This window comes from Misgurnus anguillicaudatus, chromosome 7 (genome assembly GCF_027580225.2).
Source record: "Misgurnus anguillicaudatus chromosome 7, ASM2758022v2, whole genome shotgun sequence".
Taxonomy (NCBI): Eukaryota; Metazoa; Chordata; class Actinopteri; order Cypriniformes; family Cobitidae; genus Misgurnus; species Misgurnus anguillicaudatus.
The window spans coordinates 33054331-33076250 of NC_073343.2; the positions used below are offsets into that span (position 1 = coordinate 33054331).

At 34.3% G+C, this 21920-nt stretch overlaps 1 protein-coding gene and 1 long non-coding RNA gene across 5 annotated transcripts; both read left to right on the plus strand.

Annotated features, from left to right (window-relative positions):
• Positions 1-270: 270 nt before the first annotated feature.
• LOC129433051 (uncharacterized) lies at positions 271-7726 on the plus strand. Of its 3 annotated transcripts, none has more exons than XR_012370607.1 (7): positions 271-804; positions 2421-2463; positions 3066-3188; positions 3450-3819; positions 5234-5291; positions 5535-5646; positions 6519-7726. It is a non-coding gene; the product is annotated as an uncharacterized lncRNA (long non-coding RNA). The 3 variants fall into 3 exon arrangements; XR_012370609.1 differs by having other exon boundaries at positions 3740-3819; XR_012370608.1 differs by lacking the exon at positions 271-804 and adding an exon at positions 2134-2203 and having other exon boundaries at positions 2694-3188.
• A 5478-nt stretch (positions 7727-13204) lies between these two features.
• Positions 13205-17279, plus strand: cd7al (cd7 antigen-like). Of its 2 annotated transcripts, none has more exons than XM_073869760.1 (4): positions 13205-13361; positions 13599-13949; positions 15878-15974; positions 16549-17279. In XM_073869760.1, exons 1-4 carry the CDS (start codon positions 13301-13303, stop codon positions 16727-16729), a joined length of 690 nt encoding a protein of 229 aa, XP_073725861.1. In that variant the 5' UTR covers positions 13205-13300; the 3' UTR covers positions 16730-17279. The 2 variants fall into 2 exon arrangements, with proteins under 2 accessions (XP_073725861.1, XP_073725860.1); XM_073869759.1 differs by having other exon boundaries at positions 13210-13361; positions 13596-13949.
• Positions 17280-21920: the final 4641 nt, after the last annotated feature.

The window sequence follows — 21920 nt, forward strand, 5'->3', positions numbered from 1 at the left end:
ACGTATATTTTCACTTTTTACACATTTTAATTGCATTTCTAGCGAGAAATTAGTATTGTAGTTTTCAAATATGTGATTAGTTATCACAAAGGCGCTCTCTGTTCATATTTCAAACACGCTGCTTTTGAAGTGCGTCGGAAAGCCTTTCTCTGAGCGGCCTTCAGGCCTCCGAGGCCGAAGTCATGTCCTCATGAGGCAGCGAGGCAACAAGTTCTCACAGCCTTGAGTTTTCGTACGCAGCCAGTGTTGTGGACAAATGCGGAACTATCCCACCCAGCACAAGACGTCATTTAGACGTTGTTTTTTGGGCTAAATCACGTCGGCCCGTCATGACCTTCATTTAGTCCAAAAAAAGACGTTGAAAACTGGTCTTTGTTTGGTCCGTCTAATTCAGTCCAAATTTAGCCTAAAATTAGACGTCTTTTTCGGACCACTTTTCAACGTGTCTCCATTCAATAATAATCCTGACAAAATATGCATGAATGTATAAATACTGAGCACATTGAACGATAATGAAACATATGCTTTGTTTAAAGTCTATTAATATTTCTGTTTATTTTAATTAAATAAATATGTTAAATGTGCTGTAAACAGGTCATTTCGGTCCTGTACAGCACTGATAGAAGCACTTCATTTTCATCTTTTAACAAATATCTTTATTTTCTTTTAATATGATATAATTGGCAGAGGCGCGTGTCCGTCTCATGCTTTGTGATCACGTGATTATTCAAAGGGGAGATGCTCGTTCTGGATTTACTGATTTTCTCCTCAGACAAGTGTTTGTGTTTTGTGGTCGATTCTGGGGTAAGTTTCCTTAAATTCGTGGTTACTTTATTGAAATTAGTTCACAGGGATGTTAATTCAGTTGTCAGTATATGTCGATACGACTAATAAATGATCAATTTGAATGTTTATCGTTTGTTAGTAATGTTAGCTCGAGCGCTGTCAGCTTGACTGAGCTCGTCGCGCAGGTGACGAGCAGGTCAGTTAATGGAAATCTTTTATTTGTCTTTATATCTTCTATATAATCGTGTTATGCTTGTTTTTAAATGTATTTTAAATTGTTTAGTTAATTATAATGCAAGTTTACTCCAAGTATTGTAGTCAGGGGCGTCATGCACCAATTTTTTTTAAGGGGGCACAGTGTCAACAGCTCACAGAAATTTGTGCATACACAGACATCAAACGAAATATTATAGAGCTTTCAGTCTTTTCCATGGCACTTACATTTCTAACAATCTGAAAACCCTGCTTTAATGCAAAAACCTCCAAAATAAAAGTGATGACTAACTTTAATATCAAATACTATTCAATCGGAATAATGACACATTTGCATCATATTTACATCTGAAACGGCATGTTTTATTTATTTAAGTCTTAATGGCTTGTTTAATTGTGTCATTAATGCATTTTGCACAACAACTGCATTATCATATAAAATTAATGTAATTTTAAATCCATAAAGTATATAAACAACGAAAATGACATAAGCTATGGCCACGTGATTGATTTTAATGTTCAATAATGATTTTAAAAAATATGTTTAGATAAAATTATTAGAGGAACGGATTTTTGCATTTAATTTTACCTCATATGTGAGCATATGAGATTCCGCGCCCGCGTGAACTCTGTCGAACTTTGGCGTTGTGCCAAGAAGATGAATCTCTACTAATATAACGTTGAGACGGTCACATTTAAAACCATACATTTTCTACACAGAGGAGGTTAACTGCACATTACCATACTGGGGTTTGGAAATGTTGTGAGAGTTTCTAACACGTTTTAATTCCTCAGATAGCCAAATGCAGCAGCAAGCCAGCAACAGGAGAGAGCTCGTGAGCGCGCACAGACGCTGATGACGTCTGCGACTGCGGTGACTGCAGCACCAGCTGCCGCCAGAATAAGAGTAATGTAACATGATCAAAACACTATCAAAACGGCGAAAATCTCCGAAAAGTGACAAGGATGCAGCACAGAATGTATAATAGTGTGCATATTAAATAGATTAAAAGTCAAATAACAGATTAATGGACGCTTATTTGATTTTGAGGTTGGATGCAAAATCCATTGGCTCAAAAAAACCAAGGGGGCAGGTGCCCCCTTAGTTTGAATGGGCATGACGCCTCTGATTGTAGTGTGGGCTTTTTTCAGCTTACGGCTAGCCTGATTGAGCTCGTGGCACAGCTGTGAGCTAGCAGTTAACGTTAGTGGATATTTGTTTTATATCTTTTATAAAAACGTGTTGTGCTTTTTTTCTTAAATGTATTTAAAAAATTATATTGCAAGTTTACTCCATGTATTGCAATGTATGTGTGCTTTGTTCAGCTCCCTATCAAAATTACATTAACTAGTCTACTTTAAAATGTCAAAAGGCCATTCTGAATAAATAACTGTTGTATATTTATTGTTACTTCTTTCAGATCCTTTTCTTGGTGTGTCTTGATGTTTTCTATTGGCTAAAGAGTAAGTATTACTTTGTTTATATTTTCACAGCCCCCAGAATCAGAAGTAAGTGCTCAAAAGTAAAATAGCATGTTGGTCTCTTCAATGCAATGATAAATAAAATAGTTATAACTAATGAAATAGTCATATCTCATTTTGACTTTATGTACAGTTTGCTCGGGGTCAAAACACAGCTCATTCATACTAATCAAACAGTGACACTGGCTATATGTCTGCTTTATTTTTTATAGCAATAAAAGCATAGAGATATATAAAGCAAAGACAACTATAAGATAATCCTTCAGGAGCCAGTAAAACATATACAGTTACAGCACTAAACATACTTGTTATGGGGTAAGAAAAACTAGTACAGTGTAGATATGAATTATGGTATCCTAAGCACTTCTCTTATTATTGCTTCTGTCTTGTTCTTCATTTTTTGTAGTGCAAATAAGGAGACTTAGAGTAAGTACAAATTGAGCTTTTAGTACTGACGTGAATATTACATCGCCATTCGTTTGAAAGAAATAGAAAAGCGCTACGTTTTATTTTGTACCACCAAACTTGCTCGTATAACTACGATAATAATACTTTTTATGATGCTGCTGTTTACTCCATTGTAGCATGTTTCTGTGAAACTGACAATCTCAGGTAGGAGCTGCTGGTTTGTGGTTGGCAGTATGGATCACGGTCTGCGACTCATGAGGAGCTGGTCTGGACTGGAGACATGAAGAGGTTGTCAACAGGTGTGTTCCTATACTCTACCAAAATGTGATAGGGATCAGTCATGTGGGCCAATGTGTGTGAAACTTAATGTTTTTGCAAAGTCTTTAAAGTCTTTGTGTTGATTTTGTGGAACTTTTAATTTCACTGCTATGCCATGTCTCGCGAAAGTGACTAAGCTTGCTGATGACAGTGGCAGACATAGTAGTGTTGAGTTTGTCTAATTGGAAGAAATGGTAAATGGTACATCTACATTAACCATTTATTCATTGTCCGAGGTGAAGAGGTCTGAAGCTAATACCTGCCACGGTCTGATTGGTATTTCATGAGGAATCATGGGTTCCTTGGTATTTGAATTACGTATGTTGAACCAGGCAAGTACTGCATCTTTCGATCATGTGTTCTGTCTGCTTACACATTCCTAGTCAGAATAACATTTCGTGCTCTTAGCTTAGACTTCTCAGCGTGTGCGCATATCTCAGGTCAGATATGACTATTTTCTAATCTTCACTGGTCAATGAAAGTTTGTTTTAAAAGTCAATAATGTATGTGGGAAATTGTCTCCTCTTTGCAGGCCATCCATCCAATATCATCTATCTGAGCTGCTGAAAACTGCCTCGGTACGGATCTGTTGGAGCTTTGTGTCACTGACTGGTAAGTTTTTATAATTAAGTGAATCTACCAGTGGCGGCTGGTGACTTCTTTTTCTGAGGGCGCACGATGCGAAGTTCGTCACAACATGTATGTAGCCCGTCATGTGTGTGTGGTACGTAATTTCAAAATATGTGTTCTGCGCTTTGAGAGATCGTGTGTGCATCACGTGTCATGCCAAAATAAGTGCCTGCTGCAGACACGTCAAAGGGTTTATGATAAAAGAGACGATCATGTTTGCCAGATACTCGCATAATCTCATGCCTAATCAGAGTTTAATGTTAAGGGAGTGCCTTTTGGAACATTAGCGTCTCTTTTATCATAAACGGTTTTGACGCTAGTGCAGCAGGCACTTATTTTGACAAAACACGTGATGCACACATGATCTCTCCACACCCATGACACATATTTTGGAAAAGGGAACCACACACATGATACTCCGAACACTTTTGAATTCGCGCCCCTCGGATGAGAAGTCACGAGCCGCCACTGGAATCTACATGTCCATATCTTTGATGAGATTGTCATGTTTTGTTGCTATGGACTTTTTGGAGAGGGTGTCTGCCACAGGAATCTCCTTTCCTGTTCCGTGTTTGATGTCATATTTCTAGGGCTGTAGAATCATTCTTTAAAGCCGTGCAGGAGCGGCATCTAGTAGGACCCTATGAAATCCATTAAATTTTTCTCAGGAATTCAGTTTTATTTTTCTCAAATAATCACACCAAACGCGCTTTAAATGCTTGGAAATGCAAGGCGCGACGCACTGCGTTTTTTTAAAAAAGAGCAGTGTGACGCGGCTCTTCATATTGCTAGCAACCAACGAGTCAGCTGTCTTGTCAAATATTGAAGCGTGATATTATTTTGCTATTAACTGTCATATTAGCAGAAACTTTAAAAAGAGGACGCTTGCTCTGACCTTGTTTGAGGGTGAGAGGTGCAAAAACACGCAGGAGAGTGAGTGAGTGGTGTCCGGTTCTTCAAAGCAACTGTAAACTTCCCTCACCACACCGTAAGGCCCGCCTCTCCCCCCATCCGATTGGACAATGGAAAGATGCGAATGACGTCAGCTGATTTTCTGCTCTCAGCGCTCCTTCAAAAGTGTGTGCTGCGGCTGGTGGCAAAAAACGCAAGGCGTTCGGCGCGCATAAACAGTGCGCAAATACTCCCTGCCCATAGAATATAATTAATGAAAAGGCGCCTGCAACTGCCATAAATGCGTTTGGTGTGATTGGCCCCTAAGAGTGATTCTTAGCTTTAAGAAATTTGACAACTTGCTTTTATACTTAAGATTGAAAGTAGGAGTATATTTCATGAATTCTTAGTACTTAAGACAAAAATGGCACTTTCAGAAGCTTGATAAATATGGGAACAGTTGTCTAACTTGAAACTTACTTCAGTTTCTTTCCTTTCCCATCAGTATTTCTGCAAATTCCTGTTTTGTGTCACATTGCTTATGCAAGACTGAATCCATAAAGGTGAGTCGTCATCATCATGAGAAACGTCTTTGCTCACTGCATGCACATTTCTTTTATAAGCAGAATGACACACTTTGGTAAAGTGATTGTGTTTTTGGGGCTGTTTAAACTTGGTATTAAGATGTGTGTTTTTTTTTTTTGTCGATCGGATCATGGATGAGAAGGACACATTCTGTTTACACCTGGTATTTAAATCCGTCAGTTTTGTCCCCTTTCAACCTCTTCTGTTCTGAATACTTTTAGGTGATGGTCTGTGGAGACTGTGGGCAATTCCTTATGCTGTCATTTAAATATGAGCAGGAGTAAAGACGGGTTTAAATGGACGCAACTAATATTATGTCAGAGTCCGCTGCTGGTAAGTAAACATGCTGCACAGTGTTTTGTACATTTATATGTAAAAGCTTTCTTTGATATTTCTTTGATATTCTCTTGTGGCTGTTGGAACACATTCTACCACATGCGCGCTTACACTACAAAAGCAATCCGATCAAAAGTGTTTTCAACTACCTCTGAATGTGGTCAAAAGTGGACGAGCTCAAGATCATTTACACCTGTCTTTAGCATCGTCCACTTGTGATCCAATCAACAACAGCACATCTTAATACCAAGTGTAAACGGCCCCTTTTTTACTTGCGCTTCCAAGCTTTATAATGGTAGAAAACAACAGTTAGGGGACAACTTCTGACTTTAAACCTCAATAAAGTGCATTCATCCTTCACAGAGGTAATCCATACTCAAATATTGCCACTCATTGCGCATTGAATCATGTGAGTCCAAGACATCGTTCCTGGAAACTAGTTATTATAGTTTATAAAGTTTAAAACATTATCTTTTCTTACTATATAGCATCGATTACCCACAGAAGACCCTTGGAGCGCTGTGGATTACTTCTTTAAAGGCTGCACTTCTTTGGAAAGTCAGAAAATGTACCCTGATCCATGTTTTTTCCCATATTAAGCTCGGACATTTACTAGAATAACTCCAAATGTGTATCTGGAGTTACTGATTGTGAGTACATCATGGGGTAATTTTAAAATCTGTCTGAAGTATCGCTTTAAGGTTTTAAATGGAGTATAGCAATACATAATTGGGACTAAATAACAAAGGTAAAATAAAATATACATTCCTTTAAATATTAGTGTACCTAATTGGATTGATCATGCTTTACCTTTTAAGACAACCCCTGTTTTTAATGTTAACATTTAATTTTTTTATGTTCTCACTTAGATGCTGTAACCATAATGCAACCAGGACAACACACCTGGAGTGACCGAGAGCAGGATGAAGAAGGAATCGGATGAGAAAATGTCAACTGGTGCCCATGAGGAGACATATTGTTCTTGGACCTGCTTTTTATGTTTAGTAATAAGTGGTTTTATGTGGTTAAATATAAGTAATTTAATATTAATATTTAATATTTTAATATTCACTCCAAAATGGTCTAGTATTGTCACTTAACTTATGCTGCTTGACTTCTCAGCATAAAGATGATTATTAAGTTAATATTAAATATTTCAAATTTAGAAATAGGCTACCCCATGCCATCTAATAAAGAAGTGGGTACTCCGTGCGTGTCGTGTACCCAGCACTACACCATATGGCATCATTGAAGTCTGTTGTAAGTACACTCTAAGAAAGGATGTGTTAATTTTAACACATTGTTTTGTGTTAAACTATTTAACACATTATGTGTTATTTTAACACATTGTGTGTCATTTCGTGTAGATTGTGAGCTCAAATAAATGAAATGGACAACACAAGATGTGTTAAAACAGCACAAAGTGTGATATTCCAAAAATAACACAGAGATGTGTTCAGTTAAGGACAACACACTAGATGTGTTGTCCTTAACTAGACACAAGATGTGTTAATTTAAGAGTGTAGATATATAACCTTTTATTAAATAATTATATTGTATTTCTTTCTATTTGAGTCCAAGTTCAAAATAAAACTCTATAAACCTCTCCATTGTGAAATGGTTTATATACATTCAAAATGCAGCGGTTTATAGTGTTTTATTTTGAACTTGGACATGAATACAAAAAAATACAATATAATTATTTAATAACAAAGTTATATATCTACTAACAGCGGACATCAATGATGCCATATGGCCCGGCGTTGCATTGACCCCTCAGATCTGATTTATGCATTTTTGTATTCATGGTTAAAATGTTCAACTTTTTGATTGTAATAATAATTTAACCTTATCCCCATATGGGATTTAAAATGTTCAGTGACATTACTGTCAGATTCAAACGTGTTTCGCGCTGAGCCAGACGGACGAGCTCAGCGCTGTCATATAGCAACATGCAGTGTTTTCAACCTCATAATGTTTATTTTAGATTTCAGACATTTAAATACACATAAGCACTGGTAAAACAATAGCCTACATTTAGTTTGTAAAATACACACTGATGTCTGTGGAAGCAGCAATACAAATCTATTCAAATAAGATTTGCAAATAATAAATAAATATTATTTTCAAATAATAATAATTTGCCGACGTATCAGACAAACACAGTGGAAGTATAAAGTTTACTTTATTGTTATAAAGGTTATAAGGAAAAGACGGGGATGCGCTCCTCCCTTGCGAAAAATAAGCGTGCTTAAATGTACTTTTATAAAGTGTACTTATTACATAAATATAATATACTTTAATACAGTTAAGTGTGAATTAAATGCAATCACTTAATGCACATTAAATGTAATTAATTTCAAATGTATCATATATTAAGTTGAAATAAAATTAAAAAGTTGCCATTAAGAGTTAACTTAATTGGTACTTTTACAACTTTATATCTACTTTCATAATTGCTTCTAGTGTTACAATATAGGCTACTTAAAGTGCACTACGCAATATGATGACATGAAATTAATGTGACTTAAAATACACTTTAATGTCGGTTAACAATAAACTTAAGTGTGGATTAAATCCAATGTTTTCAGCGAAATGAATAAACATTAAGTGTAATTAATTTCAAATGTATCACATATTAAGTTGAAATTTAAACCAATAAGTTGCCATTAAGAGTGCTTTTTTGCATCAAATTATGTGGGTCTTTAATACAACTTTATATTTACTTTCATAATTGTTTCTAGTGTTTTTAAAATATAGTTAAAGTGCACTGTTCAATCTGCTGTCAAGCAATTAATGTGAAATTAAAAATAAGTTAAAGTATATTAACAGTACATTTAATTATAATTATATATAATTAAATTATAGTAATTTAATTATAATAATTAATTAATTTAATTATTAATTAAATGTAATTAATTAAATGTAATGTTTCAAATACAAATTTGCCAAATAAATTCAAAAATATAAAATTAAATTCAATCAGTTGAACTGTGATTTCAGTGCAGTAAAGCGATTTCAATGCATCTTTCTACAGTATGTACTTTAACTACTTTTATGTACTTCTCAAAATACTGAAAAAAAAATCTAGTTAATTAAATATGTATTCATTTCAGTTTAATGCATTACAAACAAACAAAAACCACAATGCTTACACTGACAATAAAACAGTTTGGTAGTCAAATAATTATGAATCGAATTTTTTGTTTTGCAAAAGTACATTTAATAAATGAATAATGAGTTGTATATGTCCAAACAAATACAAAAAAAGATAATTTATTAAATGTGTTTAGAAATATTGTCATGAAAGTGTACTTTCTTTAAGTTAAACTTAAATACATATTATTACAGTTGTAAAAAGTGCACTTGTGTTAATAAATAGTGACATTAACGTGTGTTCCATTTAAGTACATTAAGTGGTCTTTAATTTTAATTATATTATATTATCAGCAAGAGCACTTCTCAAAAATTATACTCTTATTATTTTAAGCACACAAAAAATACGCTTTCAATACACTTAAGCACGCAAATTTTTCACAAAGGCTGTCAAGCAACTAACAGAGCTAGGCCGACGAACGTGCTCTTAAACAGGAAATAATATATGGAATTATTTGGGCATCTTTAAATAACTGTAAGAATACATTTCCTTTAAATATAATTTTTGTCATATAAAGTTTTAAGAGATAATAATGTCTTTTCCACTTTTATTGCTTGTTAATGCGGTTAACGTGTTTTGCGTATTTACCTCAGAGTTTATTTCAGTAATATTGCTGTTTTTCCGGTAATAATAATACAATTTATATGTCAATCCTGCTTCCTTATTCGTTTATAAATTGTATCATGCTGTTGTGTTAAGTAATATGTAGATATTTATTGCCATATGAGACGTTCATTGCCGTTATATGAATACTCTCGTCTATTATTCAAATCATATGCGGAATAATGTGTGCATCTTTGAATAACTGTAAGAATACAGTTCCTTTGAAAATAATTTTTGTCAAAGTTTTGATCAATAATAATGTTGTGAGGATAATGCCATTGCCGTTGAATACTCTCGTCTACAATATGGATTGTTACGCTGTTTAAATTTTGCTAGTGAGTTTCTGGTTACCTGTGCAGTTGCATATGGAGTGTTTTATGGAGCGCTGCATTTAAAAAATCTGTCGTTCCAAAGCGAGATCTCAATGTGTATTATTTATTCAGTAATGGTATAAGTTAACCCCCAACAATTTCAAATGCCCCCTCAGTCATTTCATCCTGCAGCCGGGCCTATAGGCAACTTATTACATTTTATTTCCATGTTAATATATGATATATTTGAAATTAATTACACTTAATGTGCATTCAGTGCGTCGAAAAGATTGCATTTAATTCACACTTAAGTGTATTAAAGTTTATTATATTTATGTAATAAGTACACGTTATAAAAGTAAGTTTAAGCACAATTATTTTTCGCATCCCCGTCTTTCAAACATGTATCATTATAACCTTTATAACAATAAAGTAAACGTTATACTTCCACTGTGTTTGTCTGATATGAATAACATAAGTCGGCAAATTATTATTATTTGAAAATAATATTTGTTTTTTATTTGCAAATTACTATCTTATTTGAATAGATTTGTATTGCTGCTTCCACAGACATCAGTGTGTATTTTACAAACTAAATGTAGGCTATTGTTTTACCAGTGCTTATGTGTATTTAAATGTCTGAAATCTAAAATAAACATTATGAGGTTGAAAACTCTGCATACTATAATGTTGCTATATGACAGCGCTGAGCTCGTCCGTCTGGCTCAGCGCGAAAGACGTTTGAGTCTGGCAGTAGTGTCGCTGAACGTTTTGGGTCCCATGTGGATAAGGTTGAATTGTTGTTTGGATCAAAAGGTTGAACGTTTTAACCATGAATGCAAAAATGAAACAGAGGGGGTACGAGCCGGATCTGAGGGGGCAATTATATATCTACTAACAGCGGACATCAATGATCGTGTGGTGCTGTGTGCGCGGCACGCGCGGGGTACCCACTCTTTATTAGATGGCCTAGTATGCCCACACTTTGTCCATTGTGCCCACATTTTCCCCACGTATTTGTATTAAAATACATTTTTTCACACAGTATTTTGTATTTGTGATATCTGTGAATTTGTGATAGTTTTTTGTATTTGAATTTTAAAACAATTCACAAAAGGTTTTCTGTGTCATTAGAAATGCAGTCAAATAGTGGGACAACAAGGATAACTGATCATGAAGGTAAGAACCTTAACCATGCCAGGTGAGGGATATATTATGGCTGAAAAAACAAACCAATTAAATATTCATGTCATATGTGTATTTGATATATAAATTCGTATTACCTTTATGTTAGCTGTCCTATTTTGAGACAATTATTAGCCTAATAATAATAATAGTATAATTAATATTATATAATTCATTCTTAAAATGAGGTTAAACCCTTGGAAAGACATAGGAAATAATATAGAAATGTAGCACTTTTATAGACGTCTTTTCAACGACCATGAAAAGACGTCTTTTAACCTTTCACTTTTCAACCAAATTTAGCCTTAATCTAGACGTCGATTTATAGACGTCTTTTCAACGACATGAAAAACACGTCTTTTCACCTTACACTTTTCAACCAAATTTAGCCTATTTCTAGACGTCGATTTATAGGCGTCTTTTCAACGACATGAAAAACACGTCTTTTCACCTTTCACTTTTCAACCAGAATTTCACGTCATTAAGACGCCTGGAGAAGTCGTCGTTTCGACGTCTTTTCAACCAGATTTTGCTGGGTGGGATGCGCTTGCTTATGGACTTATGGATAACTCTTTACCGTCTGCCGCTGGTTGTGTCAGCTCCTGTTAGCGTACGGGCCAACCAAACGACCCAAGAAGAGTTTGGAACAAGCGAAGAGAGGATCAATTTGTTGTTGCATTATCTGGATGGAGAGAGCTTCACGACAACATTTAACTAGACTGAGATTCTGATCCTGCTTGTGTTTTACGTGATGGGTGAGTTGTTTTGATTCGTAACCCTTCAAAAAACGTATGCTTTTATATTGATCACAACATTAGTGTGTCGATTGTAATCAGCGCGTCTTCCCGCGGACGATATGCACATCAAAAGGTAGTACAGCAATATAAATGGTCATTTTTAAGACACTTCACAATAAAATTTGTACTGTTAATACATTATGTGAAAAATCATTGTAAGTTGAAAACTTAATTCTGAGCTGTGTTAACCATCGAATTTGGACTAATACTGTAATATCTATGACTGAAAATTTCGTTTTGAACATCACATATAAACTTACATAATGAAATAAACGATGTCATCAAACGCAACATTTATAAGACTTGATTACCTTATCCATCAACGTGATTTCTCGTCTGATTGATGGCCATCAGCGGTTGAGTTAAAGACTACAAATCCCATAATTCCACGCTGCTTCAGAGCGTCAGTAAACAACATCATTGTTGTTTTTTGATCTGGCGCCATCCAGCGGCGCAAATAATACAAACTGCATCTTTAATATATTTTCAGATTAGTTCCAAAGGGCCATTTGAAGTGGACAATTTAGAGTTAGTTTAGTTTTATTAGCTGCTATTTAAGTTAAATATATTTTTGTTTTAGTTTTGGTTTTTATTCATCATAAATTATTTTAGTGCATCAACTTTTTTTGCTAAAGCAACATTTCAAATTATCGTTTACTTCAGGTTCTTTAACTAATATTTAGGCCTATATTTTCTTGAATTTCAATTACCAGACATGTTTCAATAATTTTAGTTAGTTGTACTTAACGATAATAGTCCTTTTTGGTACGGCCCTTCTAAAGGGTTTATTTGTTTGGTGAAGGGACAGACCAAGTGTATCTTAATCCAGCACTCAATTGTTGGAAATAAATCTATTGTTATTTAACATATTATCATTACAGAATGTTTTCTTTCAGTGTGCTATGTGCTTTTCTAAAGACAGCATCCAAGAAGTGCTTATGTGTTTTGTGCTTAATTTGATAGGTGCTAATATTCTGTTTCATTCTGCTGCTTTTTATTAATAAAATGTCTCACTCGCACACACACACGCGCACACGCCCACCCAATAACCGCACCTATTCACATTCTCCAAATGCATTTTTAAAATACTTGAATCCCACTTCTGCAAATCCTGGCCACATGCAAAAGTCTCGCAACAAAAATACAGACCTGACAGTGTTAAACCAAATTATACATCAACTTAGCTTAGCTTATCCAACTATCCACTTTTGAAATCCACTTTATTCATTATGCAATGCTAAGATACTTTACTGCATGGTATTAGCGCAAACAGTATTACTGCCAATCTGTGTTACACTTCTGTTCTCATTTTTTTTTCTTTTATGGGTAATTTCCATGTAAGATGTAAAGACATGTCTGCTTAATCATATGATTAAATGTTTGGTAGTCTCAGTAAAATCTAGAATCTTTTTTTATGAGGACAATGAAATTTGCAACAATACCAACTTCTGGTTTCGTTTCACACTTCTAAGAGCCCCAGATCCATTTAGGGTGGAGTCTAGTAAGCACTCATTCTTTTAATTTTCATGCGAGATGCTTTCACACATAGTTAACGACTTCAGGGTTATAACCACTGTGTCTGGTTTGAAATCTTCACAATGCTGGGTTTAAATCAGGCTAATGTTATTTTCTTGGTTCTTACCGTTTCCTCTGTAACTGGTAAGTTCAAATATTATCTGAAAAATTTATATTGCATTAACAACACAAAATTTATATCAGAAATGTTTGTTAATAATATTTTGTAATCATAAGCATTTATTATAAGCACAATTTGCTTTGTTTTGTGAGTAGTGTGAGTCTAAAGATATCTTGATGGAAACCACGTCCCTTTCATATTTTTTGTATGTATTTTATCTATTAAACTGTTACTAACTTTGAGACTTTTCACATCAGCAGATGGGGATTTTCTTTACATCAGCAAAACACGAAATGCATCTGTTGACATTGTCTGTGAATCTGCAAAAAAAGAGGAAAACCTGTTTGCATTTTCACTTACTCGCAAGTTGCTACAGTCTAGACAGGTGTTGTATTTTCGTAAAGGAAGTAAAGCATTTATTAATAATTCTGATGATAAGGATCGCATCACTGCTCAAGATAAGCTGGATAACCACACCGTTCATCTGAGAATCTCAAACCTGCAAGGACAAGACACAGATGTGTACGACTGTGAATTCCACTATGGTGATCCTCCATTTGATATCAGCGTTCCTGGCAAGATGAAGTTTTTTATCTATGTTGAAGACTTCTGTAGGTGACCTTTTAAATATTACATTATAGTTTACTGATGTCACTTTCATTATGTATTCACCAGAGTTTTTTTGTCCTGAGGATTGCGCACCCCTAACCTATACTGTATGTGGTCCTGTGTGTGAAATCTAGGTTAAAGTCTCATAATCTAATGATGAGATTAAGATCATCAAAGTTTGATTTTACTCATCCTTGACATGACCTTACTCGGTCAATATGAAAGATTTCAAGGTGATATTTTCACAGAAAGTTATTTACATGATTCTATATAAAAAAATCACAAAAATGACTTTAGCTGGGATTTCACAGGCAGAAACGCACACTTCTTTCTTGATATTGCAGCAAAGTCTGTGCTTGCTATAAAGATTAAAATTGATGGTAATAAACATTAAACATACTGTCTTGTGCAGACGACGCATGACTTCAGTAAATGTTTCTCATTAACTGAGTTTAAATGACAATGTTCCTTCAGAATTGTCTTATTTCTTCATGGCATTTATTCAACAAGGTGTTAAAATATTTTTGTCCATAGTGGCGTGACTGCATCATATAGTTGTTGCATATATTTTCCGGTTGCATTATCTTTAAGCAAACTTACTATTTCTCCACTTCCCATCCCATTATCTAAATGTTTCATCAATTATCAAGACTCACCATACCAGACAATGTTTTATCAGTCTACTGCACAATTATATTGTGGTAGAAATTTCACAAATATTTAAACCAGCCTGATTTGAAGGAAAATATGTATTTTACAAAATTGGCTAATTCGTATTAATTTAGAAATTCGTACAAAGTGTATAATAAAAAAACAACATTTTGGAAAAACAATAATGAAACCTCACCTCTAACCCCAATGTCACAGGAGCGAAAGTAAATCAGACAAAAATGTACAAATGTGGTCGTACAAATTAATGCGAATTACCTTGTAAAACAGGTACACTGTAAAAAATACTTTGCTGCCTTAAAATTTTTTGTTGAATCAACTTGGATTTACAAGTAATTTCAACTTACTATTATTTATCTTGACTAGAGACGAGTTGTTATAACTACAGGTGAGTTGTTATAACTTATAAAATTAAGTTGACTTTTCTTGTGACAACTCATCTCTGTTGACATGACTTGTAAATCTGAGTTGATTTAACAAAAAATTTTAAGGCAGCAAAGTATTTTTTTCAGTGTATGAATTGCCATTAAATTTTGTTGCTTAAAACCAACAAACAAAATAGCTCCTTAAGAAAGCATTCAATTGTGCATTTGGACTTCTGACATCATTAACTTCTGCCTTCAGGGATAGTTCACCCAAAAATGTTGTCATCATGTGACATGAGTTTCTTTATTCTCTTGACCACAAAAGAGGATATTTTGATAAATGATGGGTAACCATTGTTGTCCAAAGTAAGACAAAAATATACTATGGATGTCAATGAGGGCTGTCAACTATGTGCAATCTTTTAAAAAATACACTTTTGTACCTAAAAAGTGCATACTGGTACCTCAAAGGTACATATCTGTACCAAAATGGTACATATTAGGACCTTTTTAAAAGGTACAGTCCCAGTGACAAATTCTTTTTTCCGAGAGTGTGATTACCACATGAGCAACACGAGGATGAGTAAATAATGACAGAATTGTCCTCTTTTGGTGAACTATTCCTTAAACTTGCTGAAATATTTATTTCTTATCACACTTTCATGACAGAAAAAACTGCACTTGATTATAAATTTATTGCACGGCTGAGCATTCATTTCATAAAAACTGTTGCTTTAGAAATCATGTACATTCTGTTTACTTGTAGTATATGGCAGCAAATTAATTCCCAAACTAGCAATTAACCTCTAATACGAAAAATAACCATAAGATATAAAAATGTAATGTTTCAGATAGTGTTATTCTTTATGTGATCATATTTGTTATCACTGTTGCAGCTCATGAGCCCTGTAATTGTTCGAGTTACCTGCCACTCATATATGTGATCTCTGGAGCTGCATGTCTGTTGGGTGTTATGATGGTCACCTTCGCCACCATTTACTGTTGTAAGTATTCTTCTGTTTTTATATTTGCTTAAAAACAGTTGTTTTCACAGTTTAATGTAAAAAAATATATGCTATTTTGTTGATAAACACATGTAATGCAGTTTTGCAGTTCAACTTAGAAGATTAAGTAACCTAATTCAAATTAAACATTTAAAGTTAATTCAACTTATAAATATTGGTTGACACAACCATTTTTACACAACATTTTTTAAGTTAACTAATATTTAGGTAAATATTAATGAATTTATTACTGCCAACTTAAAATTAATTAAGTTGAATTAACTCAATTTTAAGGCAACCTAACCCTAACCTAACCCCAACCCTAACCAACAAATCTTTTTTACAGGTTCAATATTTAAAAAACTATTTTATTTATTACTTTCTTATTTTGTTGAGCGACCCATTTGGATCTAATCGTAAAAACTGTGTTGTCATATCAGCAACAGTAGTTTTGTAGTCAGCAACAGCAACTTAACAAAGTTGTCTCTTCAAGACCCTACATGGCTAACACACCTTAACATATGGACTTTTCTGTTAACCTCGCCCTTGCACTTATTTCCTTTCATTTACTGTTGTAAACGGCCTAAACGTAAACCGCCACAGCCCATGGTTCCTGTTTATGAGGAGATGACTGGGGTGCAGCCTGCCAAAGAAAAAGCCACAAAACTACAAGAAACAAATAACTTCTTGCTCAGTAAAGAAAACTACTACGAGAAGCCTAAATCTAGACAATTTCCTGAATGAGTGCTCATTCATTTTTACGCTGGATCCTCATTTTCAGTTTTATCAGTTTATTAATGTTAGTCTACACATGCATTTTTATTGCGAAACGGGTATGCGTAACCTATTGTGTATCATTACAAAATAGTTCCCATTTTGTCTGTAATTAGGTTGTATGTCATTATTTTGTTGTGTCTTGCATAACATTTCTCAAATATTGCCTCCATAAGTCGAATCACTTTATTGTTTTCCTTTTAAGTCACTTTGAAAAAAGCAGAACGCCTTTCGTATAATTTAAAGTTGTTGTTCTGTTTAGACGTTATATATCATATTAAAGAAAGCATAAAGTCTATTACTAAGTGTACAGCTTCAGTTTAACACAGTGTACAGTAAGATCTAGCTTCCTGTCTGGTTGCCCACATGAATGGTTTTGGTTGTGTGGTCTCAGATGGTAACATCCAATTTGACAGTGCAAACTAAAGAAAGACAGAAAGCAAGCTATTGTATTTTTTTCCGGTTATAAATGCTTTTAAATGTCTCAGTCAAATGTCAACAAATAAATACTAATTTTTTACACTTGTATAACTGTTGATTTTTTTTCAATATGTAAAGCACAACAGGGTTTACATTTTAGAGTTTAAAAGACGTAAATGTGAATTTGTACTGATTTGGAATGATGTATATTCTGTTTTGCATGTTGCTTGTTTATTTTACTCAATAGCATGAGCTGTGAGTCTACATGTCATATTAACACGAAACTGTGCTGCTTACCACAGCTGGGGTGTGTTTCCCAAAAGCATTGTTAGCTAACTATGGTTGTTGTTACCATTGAACTTGGTAACGACTAACGACTGACCTTGCGACCATAGTTGCTTTTGGGAAACACACCCCTGGAGAGCTATAGTTTCAACCACACAAGTTTGTGATGCACTCAAATGTTCGTTGAAACAATGGTTTCAGGAAACGCCTAAATTATTATATGCTGTTTTTAATGTTTTAGTACAATTGGGAAAACACACCCCTGAGTAGGACTTTAGGTAGATACCTGTAAATGGCTAAGATAAGAACAGATTGTGTCTCCAAACCAAAACAAAGACCTCTTCGGGTCAACATGGGTAATATATGTCTGAGAAAGAAACCAGAAAAAAACTATTAGCATTAGGCTACATACAAAAGATTCATGCAGCTATAAAGGACATTTTGAAATAATATAAAAACATTTATACGCTCTGTGCTTTACAAAGTGAAAGTGTGAAAAGTGAAACTGAACCAGATTCTCAGTGGACAAAGAAGTGGACATATGAAATACATACAGCCCACTAAATTTAGGGTAATTTACTCATTCTTTATTAAGATTTTCCACATTTTAGAGCAATTGTAATTTTTTAAATAAAACATATGTAACTGAGAATTACGTGACTAATAAAATCTAAAATAAATCAAAACTAAATCATCTAAAAAAAGTATACATCAATTTTTATTTATTATTATTTTCTAATAAGAATGAAGTGTATGTAAATGCACTGGGTTATTTTAGTCAATTCAGCTTATATTATTTTGTGTTAAGCATGTCAGGAAATGAAAATTACAGATGGGGAACAGTAAGAAGGTGGAAGGAAATCTGGATGACTACCAGATCACAATGTTGTAACGTAAAACTGAATTGCTACATGCCACAAACCGTATGTCAAATGAGGTGTGATGACATTAAAGAAGAAATAACCAGAAAATAAATATAAGCACAAAGTGTTCATTCAAGCACATCAATGTAATGAAGCAAGATATTTTTACACATTACAGGAAGTTACTTTTTTATGTTTAAAAACATAAAAAAAAATCTATTTAATTTTTTAAGAATTATGTCACAATTTCTTTAGTAATAATTTATTGGTATTCCTACGAACAAAGTAACAATTTTCACAGATTTAATTTAGTGTGCACATAACAGAAAATGATAATAAAACAAAAATAAATTTAAAAAATAAACTTTTTTATATATATATCATATACACTTTAAAAAATCCAATTAATGAAATGTTGGAAGGGCAAAAATATATAAGTTAAACCAATTTTCTTGTTTGGGCTTAGTTGAGTAGACATATTATTTTAAGTCTAGATAAATCTGTGTTTAAAACATTAAATGAATGGTTATTTTCAAATTCAGTCAACATTCAGAATGGCTATGTTGACTGAACTAATTAAGACAAATCTGGTCAATATGTGGACTTATGACAGCTATGCTTCCTGACAACAAAATGCTCATAATATTACTGTTATTTGGTAACAAAATGTAATTTTAAGAGTTGTTCAGGCGTGAATGTATGTGCTTTAAGTTTAAATATGCGGTCGGTTAATAAAGATAGCGTCTATTTAAAGACTCGGACACTTTCGGACGGAGAAGAGCTCCAGATGAGCTCCAGAAAATCACAGACACTTAAGCGCTCACACTCTGCCTAGCGCAGTCTCGACTCGGCAAGCCCATCAGACTGCTGGCTCTGATATCTCTGTGGCGTTTAAACATGCGATTTAATTCATTTTAATTTCTTATACTCAATAATAAAAGGTTTACCGGTATGTTTTAAGTAAGCAATAAGGTACGAGACGCTGTGCTGTATCGTGAATAAGTAACGGCTGAAGGGCGTTGTTAGCCGTTACTTATTCACGATAAAGCACTTGCCTCGAGTACCTTATTGCTTTTATAAAACGGTTACCAGACAATATTACAGTAAAAAAAATATCAGTGCAACTTTCATGAAGTTAAATCAATAAAAGCATTCCTTCCGCTAGAAAAAATAGTCCCTGACTGCGAACAACAACATGAAAGCTTAAATAAAAACAACAAACTGTTCTCAGACTTTGTCTCATTATATGTTTATGTGTTGCTAAGGGTGTTGCTAAGGGCGCAGTGATATTAAATAGAACCGTTGGGTAAAGCGGTCATAGCAGTGTTTTATTGTGAATAAAGCACACCTGTTGACCAATCAGAATCAAGGATTGGAACTAGCCGTTTTATAAATCATATTTTAGGATTGCACTTAAATGATATCGCTGTTGAATGATATTTCATATCTTTCACATTTGTTATAACTGGGCTGCATACTGCCTGCGAATTTGAACTTCAGAGCTGAAGGAGCGAGTGGAGAAATAGTCCCAATATCATAACAATCTTAAATAAAACTTCTAAATATACCCGTGTGTGTACCCGTGTGCCCCGCGCGCGCTTGCGTGTGTGCATGTATGTATGTATGTACGTGCGTCTGTGTATTTTGAATTTAAAATGTTTTAACTCAGAAGGATCTGGATTACAGGTCATTTCATCTGAGATCAATCCGCACATATAACAGCCGGAAACACTTACTGTTTCACACAAGGACACAAGTCATCAGCCGTTTCCTCAAGTTCACGTCAGGTAAGTGTTTGTAATTAAATGTTAATTTTAGAATATATTAATCTGCAAAGACGCAAATACTTGACGTTTTTGTAATGATATTTTTGTAAAGATATATTAGAAGTGTGTTATGTTATGTGACCGAAGTAAAGTGGAGCTATTTTAGTTAAGATAAAATTTATTATAATTGGGACATTTTTACAAACAAACCTTATATAATACAATACTGGCGTGCATTTTGAGACAAAACAATAGCACTCATATGTTAAGAGATGTCAGTAAGTTATTTTAGTCAGTGAAAAGCCCTGTCTGAGAAAACCGACCAATAGTGTTTAATTATGTGTGATGTTTGAGGGAAATTTGGCTTAAAGGAACACGCCCACATTTTGGGAATTTAGCTTATTCACCGTATCCCCCAGAGTTAGATAAGTCCATACATACCTCTCTCATCTCCGTGCGTGCTGTAACTCTGTCTGACGCAGCCCCCGCTAGCTTAGCTTAGCACAAAGACTGGAAATGCATGGCTCCAGCTAGTATACTGCTCCCAATAAGTGACAAAATAACGCGATCATTTTTCTATTTATGTGTTGTGATTTGTATAGTCAAACCGTGTACAAATAACAAGGTAATATGAGACACAGCGATCTTTTAACAGTATACATACTGAGAACTATATTCTCTGAAGACGAAGCACTGCCGCATGGGCGGAGTGATTTGCACAACTCTGACCGAACTCTCTGTGTGCTGCGAGCAGATCACTCCGCCCATGCGGCAGTGCTTCGTCTTCAGAGAATATAGTTCTCAGTATGTATACTGTTAAAAGATCGCTGTGTCTCATATCACCTTGTTATTTGTACACGGTTTGACTATACAAATCACAACACATAAATAGGAAAATGATCGCGTTATTTTGTCACTTATTGGGAGCAGTATACTAGCTGGAGCCATGCATTTCCAGTCTTTGTGCTAAGCTAAGCTAGCGGGGGCTGCGTCAGACAGAGTTACAGCACGCACGGAGATGAGAGAGGTATGTATGGACTTATCTAACTCTGGGGGATACGGTGAATAAGCTAAATTCCCAAAATGTGGGCGTGTTCCTTTAACGTTAACGTTATTTAGGGAATAAAGTCTTTCACCGTGAAGTTTTATTATATTAAACATGTTATTTATGTATGTGTTTTTTATATTCCTCTGTTTATCAAACCAGAGCGAAGATGATGTGAGAGGCAGACCAGAGGGATATATAGCGAGACAGTCTCTGCTTGGACGGGCTGAAGAAAGTCTCCTAAATGACCCTGCAGATGTTACCCGTGTAAGTGAATAAGTGAATAAAAAGCTTTTGTTTTTATGTGACTGAAGTTATTTATTTTGTTAACAACACCAGCATAAATTATTTGATAAATAATTTAAAAATGTTATTAAAAAAATCTCAAATAATAAATATTAATTAAAGTAACACATAAAACATTGAGTAAATACTTAAATTTTAATTGACAGAGTCTCTGCTGTAAGTTTTTAAAGATTCAACTGATTAAAGCATTTTAGTTGAATGAACTATAAAGCTAGTTGAGCAAACATACTTTTTTATATTTGAGTCAAGTTTGGGCCAACTAAAAAACATCAATCCAGGAAACACTTTGGAGACAGAAATTGAGTGAACGTAAAATTTCTGTGGAACTAGTTACTAAAAATGAGCCAACAATTTATTTTTTACAGTGTATGTGTAAAAGAAGAACTACTGTCAGAGATAATGAAATACAGGAAGAAAGTGTCTGTTGATCTAAGATAAAACAGAATGAACAAACATGGAAGCCTTTTGGCTAAATT

Excerpts from the sequence above, each read along its gene's own strand:
- cd7al (XM_073869759.1), top strand. The coding sequence starts at position 13,301 with ATGCTGGGTTTAAATCAGGCTAATGTTATTTTCTTGGTTCTTACCGTT. Across the intron at positions 13,362-13,595 it reads TACCGTTTCCTCTGTAACTG|CAGATGGGGATTTTCTTTAC; the intron begins GTAAGTTCAAAT and ends TTTTCACATCAG. Across the intron at positions 15,975-16,548 it reads ATGATGGTCACCTTCGCCAC|CATTTACTGTTGTAAACGGC; the intron begins CATTTACTGTTG and ends CTTATTTCCTTT.